At 39.4% G+C, this 16,080-nt stretch overlaps 1 protein-coding gene across 1 annotated transcript; it reads left to right on the forward strand.

The window, feature by feature from the left end:
* Positions 1-6,764: 6,764 nt before the first annotated feature.
* LOC133087015 (elongation factor 1-alpha 1-like) lies at positions 6,765-10,393 on the forward strand. Its single transcript, XM_061183793.1, has 2 exons — positions 6,765-6,776; positions 9,710-10,393. Exons 1-2 carry the CDS (start codon positions 6,765-6,767, stop codon positions 10,391-10,393), a joined length of 696 nt encoding a protein of 231 aa, XP_061039776.1.
* Positions 10,394-16,080: the final 5,687 nt, after the last annotated feature.

Here is a 16,080-nt window from a genome sequence, read left to right on the forward strand (position 1 = left end):
GCAGGGGGCTGGAGTAACTCAGCTGGAGGGGTTCAGGAAAGCTTCAAAGAGGAGGTGATGTGTGGGCTGCATCTTGAAGGAAAACGAGGAGTTTCACAAATGGAATGGGGGTGGTGCTGACCCTTCTGCCCTCCATTTCAGGTCTCTCTTGGGTCTCAAATCACGTTATCAGTTGGTGACACTACACTCTCCTGCTGAATTTATTTCAATCCAGAAGCTCAATGAGAATCAGATTATTGTAGGTTCTCTTACAGTCAACATTAGCCCAACAGTACAGCCTCCTTCCCAATTCAGGGTTTCCAGCTGACAGTTCAAAGACTTAATGGTGTTTGAGAAGAGAGTCCAAGGCTACCATTGGTTGAGGGAAGATTGTTTGCTAGACACTTGTTAAGCACTTGAGACAGTTTTTCATGCAATCCTCACTTGTACTTTCAAATATTAAGGCATATGACAAGGTCAGGCATGCATATCATTACCAAAAGAAGGACTCTGGCTGCCCAGAGAGGTCCCTGCCAGGCAATATGTACCTTGGTAAATTAGCCGCAGTTCAGGGTCTTGTTCTTAAGTTGCTTTTGTGCACGCTGACAGGGCGTTGGCTTTCAAAGGCAGAGTCACATTAACCAACCTCACAGAGCCTGATGTACAATACTAATAGCAAGCACTTAGATAGCAGGTGTTCTGAGCCAGCCACTGTTTCAAGCACTTTCCATATAACATCTCATAATCCTCACCACAACTCCATAAGTCCTATTATTGTGCCCATATTACAGATGAGGAAGCTGAGGTACAGTGAATTTTAGCATTTGGGATAAACACAGAGTGTCAATTTGCTATTTACAGTTGTCAAGTAGAATGGACTTCTGTCCACCTGACCCAGGCATTCTCACCCTGTGGGCACCATGTCCTCAGTTGCTTACTGGGCATGGAATCATAACAAGGGAAGTTGGTTGTCTTCAAGGAGCCCTCATCCTCTGTAGCAGTGTGTACAAACAATCACGTCATCTGTGGGGACTCTGAAACCTTCTCTGGCCTTGACCCTATTCCTGGAGGTTCTGGTTTAGGGCCCTGGGCATCTGCAGAGGTGATGCCTGGTCCCTACTGGAAAGTGCAGTTCCCAGGAAAGGCCTCTTCATGGGCACTTGGCTATTGGTTATTGAGTTTGCTCACCGAGATTACCTCTTCCGTGGCCAGTTTCCAGAAAAGCTTGTCTACTGTCTCTATTTTATGGATGAGGAAACTGAGGCTCAGGGAGATAATGTCATCCGAGTTAACATAGCAAGTCAGTATCAGGGTAAGGATTAGATTCAGTTCTGTCTGATTCTGAAGACCACACTCTTCCCATTGACCATATTTCCTCTTGACCCCATGTGTATGTACAGGATGACTGAATGGGGAAAAAGTGGGAGTGGAGACAGAGTTAGGGGGTTTTGTTAGTTTGTTTTAAATTTGGCAGTTACCTACTATAATACAGGTATTTCAGATGTAACGTTATATGTGCATTTCTAAAAAACCTTGCATTCTGCAAAATCACAAGCTAAAAATAATAGGGCTTAAAAGAAAATTAGTATTAGAAGCATACCAATAAAGCTTTGTAACCTGATCACTTTTATTTTGTTTATTTTTAAAAATTAATTATTTAATTAATTAGTTTTATTTATTTGGCTGTGCTGGGTCTTAGTTGTGGCATGAGGGATCTTCGTTGCTGCATGCGGGATCTTTAGTAGCAGCTTGCGGGATCTTTAGATGCAGCATGCAAACTCTTAGTTGTGGCATGTGGGATCTAGTTCCCTGACCAGGGATCAAACCTGGGCCCCCTGCATTGGGAGCGCAGAATTTTAGCAACTGGACCACCCAGGAAGTCCCCTGATCACTTTTAAACATTAACAATCCTAGTGAAAATACAAGTGGTGTTAAGTCCATGCTGTTAGTACCAAGTTTCATAGTTACCAACCTCAAACCCTCAGGCCCCGTGGGTATTCATTTCTGTAGAGACCTACTCATCAAAATTTAAAAATGATGCAGGCAGCCTCACCATAGAGTTGCTGGGGGGGTCTCTCTTTTAAAAATTTGATTTTTATCACATGTGTTGGTTTTAGGCTATGTGCATATCTTTGTACCTGAGTTTTCTTGTTAGTACAGTTGAACCTTGAACAACATGGGTTTGAATTGCACAGGTCCACTTGTATGCAGTTTTTTTTCAATAAGTATATTGGAAAATTTTTTGGAGATCTGCAACAATTTGAAAAACTCGCAGACAAACCGCATAGCCTAGAAATATCAAAAAAATTAAGAAAAAGATAGGTATATCATGAATGCATAAAGTATATGTAGGTACTAATCTATTTTATCATTCACTATCGTAAAATATACACAAATATATTATAAAAAAGATAAAATTTATCAAAACTTATGCTCACAAACACAAACCATACATGGTGTCATACCCAGTAGAGGGAAATTTAAACAAGTGTAAAGATACAGTATTAAATCATAATGGCATAAAATTAACTATGGTACATACTGTACTAACGTATATAATCTCATAGCCACCTCCTGTAGCTATTGTGATGAGCGAGTGTCCACCATGCTGTGTGATGTTAATCAGCTAATCATCATGTGAGCAGTTTATCTCTCCAGGAAATTGCGTGTCACAGTAAAAAGTGATCTCAAGGTTCTTGTGTATTTTCCATCATGTTTAGTGCAATACCATAGACCGTGAATAACACCACGGGACCCATACAAAGTGTCACTAGTGATGCTGGAAGTGCTCCCAAGAAGCAGAGAAAAGTCATGACATTACAAGAAAAAGTTAAATGGCTTGATAGGTACCATAGATTGAGGTCTGCAGCTGTGGTTGCCCACCATCTCAAGATAATAAATCCAGCATAAGGACCACTGTAAAAAAAGAAAAGGAAATCCGTGAAGTCATTGCTGCAGCTACTCCAGCAGGCTCAAAAACCTTGCAGTTTTTGCAAAACACCTTTTAATCTAGTATTGAAAGTGCAGCTTTTATGTGTGTGCAGGATTGCTATCAGAAAGGCAATACCCGTAGACTCTAATGTGATTCGACAAAAAGTGAAGTCATTATATGATAACTTAAAGCAAAAGGAAGGTGAAGGATCTAAAGCTGGAGAATTTAATACCAGCAAAGGATGGTTTATAATTTTAGAAAGAGGCGTGGCTTAAAAAATATCAAGATAAGAGGAGAAGCAGCTTCTGCTGACCAAGAGGCAGCAGACAAGTTCCCAGGTGCCATTAAGAAAATCACTGAGGAGAAAAGAAATCTACCTGAACTGGTTTTTAATGTAGATGGAACTGCCCTGTTCTGGAAAAAAAATTCCACAAAGGACATTTATTAGAAGGAAGAAAAACAAGCACCAGGATTTAAAGCAGAAAGGGATAAGCTAACTCTACTATTTTGTGCAAATGTAGCGGGATTTATGATCAGGACTGCCCTTATCTATAAAGCTGCTAACCCCCCAGCCTTGACAGGAAAATGTAAACACCAGCTGCCAGTCTTTTGGCTGTACAAGAAGAAGACCTGAACAATAAGAAAACTTTTTCTGGATTGGTTCCTTCGATGCTTTGTCCCTGAAATCATGAAGTACCTTGCCAGTAAGGGACTGCCTTTGAAAGTTCTTTGGAAATTGGACAATGCCCCTGGTCACCCAGAACCTCATGATTTCAACACAAGGCATCGAAGTGCTCTATGGAAATGATTGCCAATGCTATGGAGGAGAACCCCAGTAGGGAGAACATCATGAAAGTCTGGGAGGTTTACACCATTCAAGATGCCATTGTTGTTATAGAAAAAGCCATGAAAGCCATGGAGCCCGAAACAATAAATCCCTGCTGGAGAAGACTGTGTCCAGATGTTGTGCGTGACTTCACAGGATTTACGACAGATCCTATCAAGGATGTCATGAAAAAACTGTGGATATGGAAAAAAAAAAAAAGTTGGGGAGTGAAGGTTTTCAAGATTAAGATCTTGGAGAAATTCAAAAGCTAACAGACTTCACACCAGAAGAATTAAAAGGATTGGCATACCATATAGAAACATTTTTAGAGAAATGAAAAAGCAAAAAAGTCAGACAGAAATTACAGTGTATTTCCATCAAGTTACACCAAATGTGCCTGTCACTCCAGCCTCCGCTTCCACCTCCTCCACCTCTTCTGCCTCTGCCCCCTCCTCTTCCTCCACCTCCTCAGCCCACTCAATGTGAAGACGATGAAGAGAAGACCTTTATGATGATCCACTTCCCCTTAATGAATAGTAAATAATCATCATGCCCTACTGTTAATAGATTTATCTGTTGTGTTTGTGTGTGTGTCTTCGTGTGAAAATCTAAAAACTGCACAGCAAGAACTGTATGAGAAGTTTTTGTGTCATCATCATCATCATTGCTTAAGTATTCATCGTGTAGAACATCATGTGTAAGACTTGTACTGAAGTGGATAGCCCATCCTTACATAGGCATAAGGTGAGTGATATTTACAGTAACATAAAATTAATAATGTTTCAGTTTTCTTTGTTTTCAAAGAATTACATTACCATGTAGTATACCTCTCCCTCTCTCATAATTGGAGAAACTGCCTACTAGCCTATCATCACAGGTAAGTGTGGGTTTTTAAAAAATGTAACAATGTTTCCAATACTGTACTATGAATTTGACTGTAATATTGGATACCATAAACATTTTTTTTTACTTACCATTTCTCTATTGTGATTTCTTTTTTGCTTTCTCATTAAATTTATATTTTCCTTTTAATCTTTTCTTTAACTTTTTATTTTATATTGGAGTATAGCAGATTAACAATGTTGTGATAATTTCAGGTGCACAGCAAAGTGACTCGGTCATACATATCATGTATCCATTCTCCCCCAAACTCCCCTCCCATGCAGGCTGCCACATAACACTGAGTAGAGTTCCCTGTGCTATACAGTAGGTCCTTGTTGGTTATCCGTTTTAAATATAGCAGTGTGTACATGTCATTTTAATGATTCATTCACTAGTGTATAGGTTAGGCTACCATGAAGCACTTGTAAACATTACACTAGCTACGGTAAAGCAATCATATTGCTGCTTCTTCATTATCAAAGCATGATTCATTACACTTGTAAATAAATATGAATTTCTTTTTCATATTGTCTTTTCATTTTTGATGTTTGGTGTTAGTAACCTGTACATATAACATCTACAGCATTTTGTATCATATAAGATGATATTGGTGTAGGTACTGACAGATGATTTATCTTGTAAACATACAATGTAAAGTTATGGTATTAATATATACAGTACAATACTGTAAATGTATTTTCTCTTATGATTTTCTTAATAATATTTTCTTTTCTCTAGTTTACTGTATTGTAAGAATAAAGTATATAATACATACAACATACAAAATATGTGTTAGTTGACTGTCTATGTTATCGGTAAGGCTTCCAGTCAACAGTAGGCTAATAGTAGTTAAGATTTTAGGAAGTTAAAAGTTATATGCAGATATTTGACTGCACAGGGATTGGACCCCTATCCCCATGTTATTCAAGGGTCAACTTTATATAGATATACCTGCCTTTGCCACTTGTGGGAAAGGGCCAGAATATATTGCAGGATCTTTAAAAAGATCCTCTTTTTTAAAATTACACAAGGGAAGTGTCTTTTGTATCAACCAGCTTAAGCCAAGCTATGCCACGGTAACAACATAAAATCTCAGTGGTTCACAATAACAAAGGGTTATTTCTTGCTCATATAACATGCTCTCTCAGGTCAGCTCAGCCTTGCTCCACATCTTCCTCCTTCTGGGACCCAAGCTGAAGATCAACCTGTAATAGGGAAAAACTTGTTATTCTATTACAAGTTAATCACTAAAGGGATATTGCCTATAAGCTTAAATGATACATAAGAGCTCACCTCTGGGAACCCTGCCTCCCAGGTAATGAGCATTAAGCTAAAATACCTTAGTTTAGTTCACAGGAAACATCCTGACCAGTCCCACCTGCGAATGACTGCGGGGAGGAAGAAATTAACACCTCCCCTCTGGAGGCTCACCGGAACAAGGAAATGTTTGACTTCACTCCCTCCACTTTTAGTATAAATGAAGCCTGAGTTCTAACTCAGGCAAGACGGTTCTTTGGGGGAACGAGTCTACCATCTTCTCAGCTTGCTGGCTTTCTGAATAAAGTCATTATTCCTTGGCCCAACGACTCCTCTCTTGATGTATTGGCCTGTCGTGCAGCAAGCAGTTTGAGCTTGGACTTGATAACAAGTTTAGGCACAGCCAGCCAGGAGCCTTGCTGCTCGTGGCTGGCCACCCCGGCTGGGAAATGTTCAGGTGAGGGCCTAGCAGCTGCCAGGACCACTTGTCTTAAGGATCTTCCCTTCAAAATTCCCCAAAGCAGCACCGGCTGCCCCAGCGCTTGGCAGTAGGAGCAAGGAATCAGCATTTGGGAGCCGACGAGCTCTATACAGTAGGGTAAGTCGCTCCGGTGTGTACAGCTGGAAACTTTCTTCCTCTCCATCTGGGGCTTTTTCTCTGGAATAAGCCAATTTGTTTTGCATTTGAGTGGGGTACCCTGTTGGAGAGAGGAAAGAGTTGTTGGACTTTTACCCAATGTGTGTACTGGTTCATTTGTTTCTTTGGATGCTAGCATTTGTGTGTGAAGTTTGTGTTTTGTCTTGAATTTGTCTCTAAAAATGGGGACTATTTCAGCTATCCCTAAAGCCCTCTGAGGTGCATTTTGGATAAGTGATCTGATTACAGCTATGAACCCATGGGTGAGAGGAAGATGATATTTTATTGTAACAATGTGTGGCCACAATACCTGTTAGGATCTCTACAAGGGGTTTAGCAGGGTTATCTCTGAACCCCGTGGACCATGTACTGCTACCCTTGCTGTGTTAATTATGTTATTTATGGTGTCCTGTGTCATTGGTATATGTAAAACCCCCAAGACCCAACTTGAGGGTTTATTTAGAATTTTCTGTTTGTCCTTTGGGTTTTTTGTTTCATTTTGTTTGGTACTGTTTCTCCATTTACAGCCAAATCAGTTCTGTGATATTTAAAACTTTTACTGATGTCAAATGGAGGAAAGGAACAGGAAAAAAAAAGCTGTCTGTTCTTGTCCAAGAGTGGGATATTCCCAGGAAGGAGAGAAAGTTTCCAGTTGGTTCCTAAAATCACCAAAAGCTACAAATAGAAGTGTCTTTTCCATAAATATTAGTAAAAAGGGTTTAGTCATCTAGACAGGTGACCTTGATTTGTCCCATCTGCCAGAAATGCAATTCGAATCCAACCTCTTTTGTAACTGTTGGGTTTTATATTGCTGTACCTGATTCATGGCTGAAATTTTGGAATGAGAACTATGATGTCTCTGTTTGTGTGTTTGTACTTGTTACAGATGTGTGGCATTGCCGAAACTAACTTGTAAAAGAACTATTTAATTGGCTTAAAGGAAATTAAGTGCTTATATAAATACTCAAATATAAAAGAAACTGGCCAGAATGAGTTTCAGGTTCATGTGATCTAGGAAATATTCAGTATTGAATTAATATCTGGTAATAAAGTTAACTTAATCTTGTTGCTTTGATTAATACAGACATGTCTTTAGAATCATCAACATTAATTATAGTACTTTTATTGTCCCTAGGTTTACTAGAAATCAAATAAGACCTTATTCCTGTTACACAGTTTGTCAGCAAGAAAAATAACAATACGACAAAGCTTTTAAGTAAATAAAACAGAGGTAAATGAGGTAAGAGTTTTAGGTAAACTCTGTAGGAATAATTATGCTTTGAGAATGTCTATATAACACAGTGTTTCCAGGTTTTCATAACTTGAAACTAAACTAAGTTAAATGAAGAGAATTTGTTGACTATCTGGGTCATTTCAAATAGGATAGAATATTAATTGCTGGCCAGGTCTAAGTTTACCTACCTTTGCCTTCTTAGGAGAGGAAGACTGAAGCATAAGTTTGTCAATCAGGAAATGCTGGTATGACAAACAGTTTACAATTACTTGCTTCTTGGTTTTCACTAGAGATTAAGGTTTTAATGTTAAGAATCATAAGGGAAACATTTCAGTATGCAAAGATGTAAGATGTGTGTTTTCAGCACAGAAGGTATGAGGAATGAAAATCCCTTTTGTTAAAGGGAAAAAGGTGACATGGTAAGTATTGGCTAAGATAAGAATTGAACTTAATTAAGAAAATGAATGTTAAATGTAAAGTGGTACAAAACCTGAATCGGTTTTCTAAGAGGAAAAAGTTTTCTTAAAATATTGAACTGCTTTTAGTAATTGTGAGTTTCTTTGTTTAAGCGATCTGTATTTGCCATTGAGATCTTATTATCACTGGTTAAAACTTTTTGATATTTTGATAAGCTTCCCCCAAATCAAATTCTGGGTGAGGTTCATTTGACCTCTAGCTAACTTTGAAGTTTTCCAAAGGATCCCTGGAACACTCAAACTATTTGTTTTCTCTCCATCTCAGAGAGAGGAATACTCAACTAATTGGGTTTATTCAGTATGTTGAATTACTTGGGAAGCATTGTCAAATAAGTTGTGATAAAACTTTTTGGACTGTATCATATGGGTAAACATTATTAATGTACATATTCTGGACATTATATGGAACTCCTAAAATTCTGGTGTAACTCCTAAAATTCTGGTGTATCCTGGTAGATGATATCAGTCATAATTTTAGTAATTATCTTAAGTTGTTTGTCACAGCAGTAACCAAGTTTCTTTTCAATTGCATTGTAATCCCAGTTGGTTGATGCCGAAGCAAAATGGTTAGGGATGATCAATTGCTATTTATAGCTTTACAGTGGCTTTTGAATGACTCTATAGCTATTTTGTGAAGAAGCAGAGAAGAATGATGAAATCCTTTATGTGCAAGCACTTGTGCTCTTACATCAGGGAAAACAAGAAAAGGAAAGGAATGAGAGTGAAGATATGTTGCTTCAAACCTTAACTCCTTCCAGCTGAGCTAGGAGTCCCAGCTGCTCTGGCTATTATGCCAATATATCCACCCCTTCCTCCACCTTCCATTCTTTTCCACCTTCCATTCTTTTCCAGCCCCAGTTCCTGACCCTGGGGCTCAGAAATTTCCCTCCTTCTAGGGATCAGTTAGAAAATCCTGTTAGTTTCTGGGCCACAGGGACTTGGTCTGGTATCACCATCTAAGAACCAAAAGGGCACTCAGTTTGGGCCAGGAGCCACTCCCAGGGCAGGACAATTTCAATTGCTGTTATCTCACATAGGGGGCTAAATGCAAATAACAAGCTAGCTGGGTTTATATTTTAATTGGAAAGATCACCCTCCTTTATAGGGATAATCCTCTACACCTGAAGCCCACTTGGCAGTACACACAGACGAACCAAACTGAGATCCCAGTGAGGGAGGAATGCTGGAATTAGAGCAATACTTATTAGTGCATCTTGGCAGGCCTTTGAAAAGGGGAATCAAAGCAAAAGTTTGAACAGGACTCAAGAAATTTGGCAAAAAATAAAAACCCCAGGAAAGGAGACAGAGCTTTCCCCCACACCCCAACCCTTGAAATCTACAAAAAGTTAAGACCAGAAGTGTGTGCTCACAGCACCCCAGCGAAGGCCAATAACACATGGCCAATACTAATCCCATTAAGAAGGGATGTCAGGACACCTAATCTAAAGCAATATCCTTTGAGGCAAGAGGATCACTTCTCCCATAGACTGACTTGTCAAGATACCAGCCAGTGTATTCCTTGCATCTGTCCCTCCAGGACATATACAAAATTGGTGGTATTGGTACTGTCCATGGGGGTCCAGTGGAGACTGTTCTCAAATCTGGCATGGTGGTCACCTTTGCTCCAGTCAACATTACAACTGAAGTAAAGTCTGTTGAAATGCACTATGAAGCTTTGAGTAAAGCCCTTCCTGGGAACAATGTGGGCTTCAATGTCAAGAACGTGTCTGTCAAAAATGTTCATCGTGGCAATGCAGCTGGTGACAGCAAAAATGACCCGCCGATGGAAGCAGCTGGCTTCGCAGCTCAAAGGATTACCTTGAACCATCCAGGCCAAGTCAATACTGGATATGCACTTGTGCTGGATTGTCACACAGCTCACATCGCTTGCAAGTCTGCTGGGATGAAGGAGAAGATTGATCATCATTCTGGGAAAAAGCTGGAAGATGGCTCCATATTCCCGAAATCTGGTGATGCTGCCATCGTTGATATGGTTCCTGGTAAGCCCATGTGTGTTAAGAGCTTCTCTGACTATCCTCCTCTGGGCCGTTTTGCTGTTCGTGACATGAGACAGACAGTTGTTGTGGGTGTCATCAAAGCAGTGGACAAGACGGCAGCTGGGGTTGGCAAGGTCACCAAGTCTTCCCAGAAAGCTCAGAAGGCTAAATGAATGTTATCCCCAATACCTGCCACCCCAGTCTTAATCAGTGGAAGAATGGTGTCAGAACCGTTTGTCTCAATTGGCCATTTAAGTTATAGTAAGACTGGTTAATGATAACAATGCATTGTAAAACCTTCAGAAGGAAAGGAGAATGTTTTGTGAACCATTTGTTTTGTATGTGGCAGTTCTACGTTATTAGTTTTTAAAATCAGTAGCTTCTAATTAGTTAAAACCCTCCAGGAAATTATCCCCTGATTTGGATTAAGGCATTGGAACTACATTCATCCTGGAAACTGCAATCAACAGGAAAAACCAAGAAAATGAATACTAATTTAACTTGGGATAAGGCCTTGCCAGTTGCCCTGCTACAGATCAGTGGCTCCCAGAAGCAGGCTTAAATTAAACCCCTTTGAAGTATTGTATGGTAGGCCACTCCAGGTGTCTGCCCAGGCGAGAGAATCTATAAATACTTTAAAAGACCTAGCAGTTGCCAATTATGTTAAAACTTTGGACACTATACCAACCTCTGTTCATGTGTTTGCCTCCAGCAGGTCTGCCCATCCAACTGAAGTAGATGGTAGTTTCATTGTAGCTGCAGAAGGGTCAACCAATTTGTTTACTTTTGTTCAAATAACTAGCACAGGAATTGAGTATATGTCTTGGGAACTGGAACCAAAATCCCAAGTTCAAGTACAAATTAAACAACAAAGTGTTAAGGGGTTTCATCAGGTTCAAATAGTGGTAGATATAAAAGGACTGACCAAAGATTCTGAGGAATATTCATCACCTCCAGAAGTAGCCAGAACAGTCTTTGTCCCTTTTCCCACAAGATTGTGGAATGGATATTGACAGTGGGGAATTGTAATAAGGAAGAATCTTTGTATTCTATTACAAGTTGATCACTAAAGGGATATTGCCTATAAGCTTAAACGATACATAACGGCCCATCTCTGGGAACCCTGCCTCCCAGGTAATGAGCGTTAAGCTAAAATACTTTTGTTTAGCTCACAGGAAGCATCCTGAACAGTCCCACCTGTGAATGACTGCAAGGAGGAAGAAATTAATACCTCCCCTCTGGAGGCTGACTGGAACCAGGAAATGTTTGACTTTACTCCCTCCGCTAATTCAGGCAAGATGGTTCTTGGGCACACAAGTCCACCATCTTGGTCCACTGGCTTTCTGAATAAAGTCACTATTCCTTGCCCCAACAACTTGTCTCTTGATTTATTGGCCTATCATACGATAAGTAGTATGAGCTTGGACTCGGTAACAAACTCAGCTCTCAGGACAATTCTGGTCTCACGGCAAAGCAAAAAGAAAAATGAGAGACTCACAAGATAAGTTAGAGGCACTATCTCTTCTGCTCCCATTTCATTGTCCAGAGACAGTCACATGTCATAGGTCAGGGACTCGTCCTCCTCAGGGAGAGGCAGTGAAGATACTGAACAATCATACCATCTACTCCACGGTCCCTTCTCTGTACGCAGTTTCCCCATACAGCTTAACATTAAGGAAAGTGAATCAGTTCTTAAAATTACTTAACTTGAAGCTACTTTTGGAAGGAAAGGTAGCCACTTGTGCAGAATATTTAGCTTCTTAAGTCCATCATATATTGCTTAGGTTTTGTCTTTCATTGCAGGAAACTAGTTCTTTATTGCTGGGAAAGCCATCACCTCCCCAAGGCCTGAAAGGACAAAGGGAGAGAAGGGGGTGAACCCTTCCAGAACCCAGCAAGAGCTAGAAGCACAGAGGAGGGTTTCCAGCAGTTGGTGGAATCATGGAGAGATGCCGCCGCCACCACAGCAGCAGCGCCAATGCAGAGAGTGGGCAGAGGAGGAAACACCATGGCCCATTTCTCCTCCCACTCTCCCATCCTGCCCACCTCTCGTTGGCAGAACCCAAGTAGAAACTAGATGGCAAGAGATCAGGCTGTGCCCTCCTGGAGTACAAAGTAAAGAAAGGGAACGAGAATGGATTTGGGGGAAAGGAGGAAGGTGCAAATGAAGAATAATCAACACAGCTGCCTTCGCCTATAACCAGCTGGGAGTATTCTATTTTTACCAGGAACTAGATCTCTTCATCCTCCTCAGCCTCACCCCTGCACCTTCTTAAGGGGGTGGAGAGAGACTCATTCTGCCTTCTAAAAGAGTTATAGCTCATTCAGAGGTGACCCAGTCTACATTCCAAAAAAAGGAATTTCAGAAATACTCATACGTATTCTGAAGGCCTAAAGAACAAGCACCACTCCATGTCTTTCCAGTTCCAGAAAATGGGGGATTGATTCCTCATATGGCTGGTCCTGCAACCATGTCGTAGCTGGCTGGGGGAGGCTGTAGGGTGGCACATATGTATATGCCGAACATACACAGGAAGGTGGTGTGATTCTATAGCACCGCTCCACTAGACTTTTTCCCCTTACAATATTTTCCTTGAAATAATCTCAAACTTACAAAAAAATAAGTATTATATAAAAGACTTTTCCTCAATCATTTGAGAATAAGTTGCCTGCACAATGTCCCATCACCCTATTATATGTATGTTTAATATATGTTTTCTTCCCATAAGGATATTCTCCTGCCTAACTACAGTATAGCCATCAAAATCAGGAAATCAGCATCAATATCCTCAGACCTCATTCAAGTTTCACCATTTTCCCCAGGAATATCCATTTGAGGAGAAGACTCTAGTTCAGAATTACTCATTGCATTTAGATATGTATATTTAGTCTCCTTCAATCTGGAACAATTCCTCAATCTTTCCTTGATTTTCATGATTTTGACACTTCTGATGACTACAAGCCAGTTATTTTGTAGAATGTCTCTCAATTTGGGTTTGTCTGATGTTTCTTCATGATTAAATTCTTGCGTCTTTGACAAGAATATCACAGAAATGAAGCTGTGTTCTTCTCTTTGCATCCTATTACGTGGCACAGGATTTCAGTTTTCCTGTTATTAATGATGTTAACTTTGATCACAGGATGAAGGTGGTGTCTGCAAAGTTTCTCCACTCTAAAGTTACTTGTTTTCCCATTGCAATTAAAAAATGTTTCCTTGAGAGGTTTTTAGACACTATGGAAACATCCCATTTCTCATTAAACTTTTAGTTTATTCATCAACTTATTAAGTGTCTATAGACACTTGCATTTCTATTTTACCCACTGGGCTAGGACCCATTGCTATCATTATTTATTTTGACATTTAATGGTCCCAGATTTGGCAGTGGGAGCCCCTCTCAGCAGTGAAAAGATCTAGTGAATGAAATATATTTATTCCACACACACATTATCCTCTACTTTACCTCTGTATTGATTTCTATATTCATCTCTCTATACTGAAGACCATTAGTTCACACCAATGCCACCAATTCTAATCCAACACACCATATGGTTCATTCGAGTTTTCTCCCTTTCCATATTGGTATATTCCTCCTCCAGCAGTGAAAATTCAGACTCCAATTTTCTTTCATTTATTTCCTTATTTGATCAATTTCCCTGGCTGTGACCAATCTCCCTTTACTCCACCTATGCTCTCAGCATACACATTTAGATATTTGACTCATCTCATATTAATATTTGAGCATGTTATGAGGTAGGGGTTGAAGTTTAAGTTTGTTGAAATGTTTATCCATTTATTGAAAAGACTTTTTCAATAAATTTATTGAAAAGACTTTTCTTTCCCCCTTGCCTTGGTAACTTTGCAAAAAAATAATTGACCATATATGTCTGGGTCTATTTCTGGACTCTGTTCTTTCCTATCGGTCTATTTGTCTGTCTTTATGCCAATACTACTGTCTTGATTACTATAGGTTTATAGTAAGCCTTGACATCAGAGTCCTCTAACTTAGTTCTTCTTCAAGATTGTTCTGGCTATTCTGGATCCTTTGCCTTTAACAAACTTGAGAGTCAACTTTTACATTTATGAAATAAATGGTTGTAACTCTGATTAGGATTGCACTAAATCAATAAGTTGGGGAGAACTGACATATTAACAATATTGAGTCTTCCAGTGTATGAGCATAGTATATCTCTCCTAATATTTAGGTCTCTTTAATTCCTCTCAGCACTGTTTTGTAGTTTCCTTTTTTTTTTTTTTCCAAGAAAATTCTTTTAATATGATACTTTAAATGAGAAATAATAACACCTAGCTTTCTATTTAATCCTGTTTCTACTTTCTTTTTAAAAAATTTTTTAAATTTAATTTTATTTATTTTTTTATACAGCAGGTTCTTATTAGTCATCAATTTTATACACATCAGTGTATACATGTCAATCCCAATCGCCCAATTCATCACACCACCACCACCATCCCCCACGGTTTTCCCCCCTTGGTGTCCATACGTTTGTTCTCTACATCTGTGTCTCAATTTCTGCCCTGCGAACCAGTTCATCTGTACCATTTTTCTAGGTTCCACATATATGCGTTAATATATGATATTTGTTTTTCTCTTTCTGACTTACTTCACTCTGTAGGACTTCACTCTGTAGGACAGTCTCTAGATCCATACACATCTCAACAAATGACCCAATTTCGTTCCTTTTATGGCGGAGTAATATTCCATTGTATATATGTACCACATATTCTTTATCCATTCGTCTGTTGATGGGCATTTAAGTTGCTTCCATGACCTGGCTGTTGTAAATAGTGCTGCAATGAACATTGGGGTGCATGTGTCTTTTTGAATTATGGTTTTCTCTGGGTACATGCCCAGTAGTGGGATTGCTGGGTCATATGGTAATTCTATTTTTAGTTTTTTAAGGAACCTCCATACTGTTCTCCATAGTGGCTATATCAATTTACATTCCCACCAACAGTGCAAGAGGGTTCCCTTTTCTCCACACCCTCTCCAGCATTTGTTGTTTGTAGATTTTCTGATGAAGCCCATTCTAACTGGTGTGAGGTGATACCTCATTGTAGTTTTGATTTGCATTTCTCTAATAATTAGTGGTGTTGAGCAGCTTTTCATGTGCTTCTTGGCCATCTGTATGTCTTCTTTCAAGAAACGTCTATTTAGGTCTTCTGCCCATTTTTGGATTGGGTTGTTTGTTTTTTTAATATTGAGCTGCATGAGCTGTTTATATACTTTGGAGATTAATCCTTTGTCCGTTGATTCATTTGCAAATATTTTCTCCCATTCTGAGGGTTGTCTTTTCGTCTTGCTTATAGTTTCCTTTGCTTTGCAAAAGCTTTTAAGTTTCATTAGGTCCCATTTGTTTATTTTTGTTTTTACTTCCATTACTCTAGGAGGTGGATCAAAAAAGATCTTGCTGTGATATATGTCAGAGAGTGTTCTTCCTATGTTTTCCTCTAAGAGTTTTATAGTGCCCGGTCTTACATTTAGGTCTCTAATCCATTTTGAGTTTATTTTTGTGTATGGTGTTAGGGAGTGTTCTAATTTCATTCTTTTACATATAGCTGTCCAGTTTTCCCAGCACCATTTATTGAAGAGACTGTCTTTTCTCCATTGTATATCCTTGCCTCCTTTGTCATAGATTAGTTGACCATAGATGCATGGGTTTATCTCTGGGCTTTCTATCTTGTTCCATTGATCTATGTTTCTGTTTTGGTGCCAGTACCATATTGTCTTAATTACTGTAGCTTTGTAGTATAGTCTGAAGTCAGGGAGTCTGATTCCTCCAGTTCCGTCTGTTTCCCTCAAGACTGCTTTGGCTATTCGGGGTCTTTTGTGTCTCCATACAA

Source organism: Eubalaena glacialis, chromosome 3 (assembly GCF_028564815.1).
Source record: "Eubalaena glacialis isolate mEubGla1 chromosome 3, mEubGla1.1.hap2.+ XY, whole genome shotgun sequence".
Lineage (NCBI taxonomy): Eukaryota > Metazoa > Chordata > Mammalia > Artiodactyla > Balaenidae > Eubalaena > Eubalaena glacialis.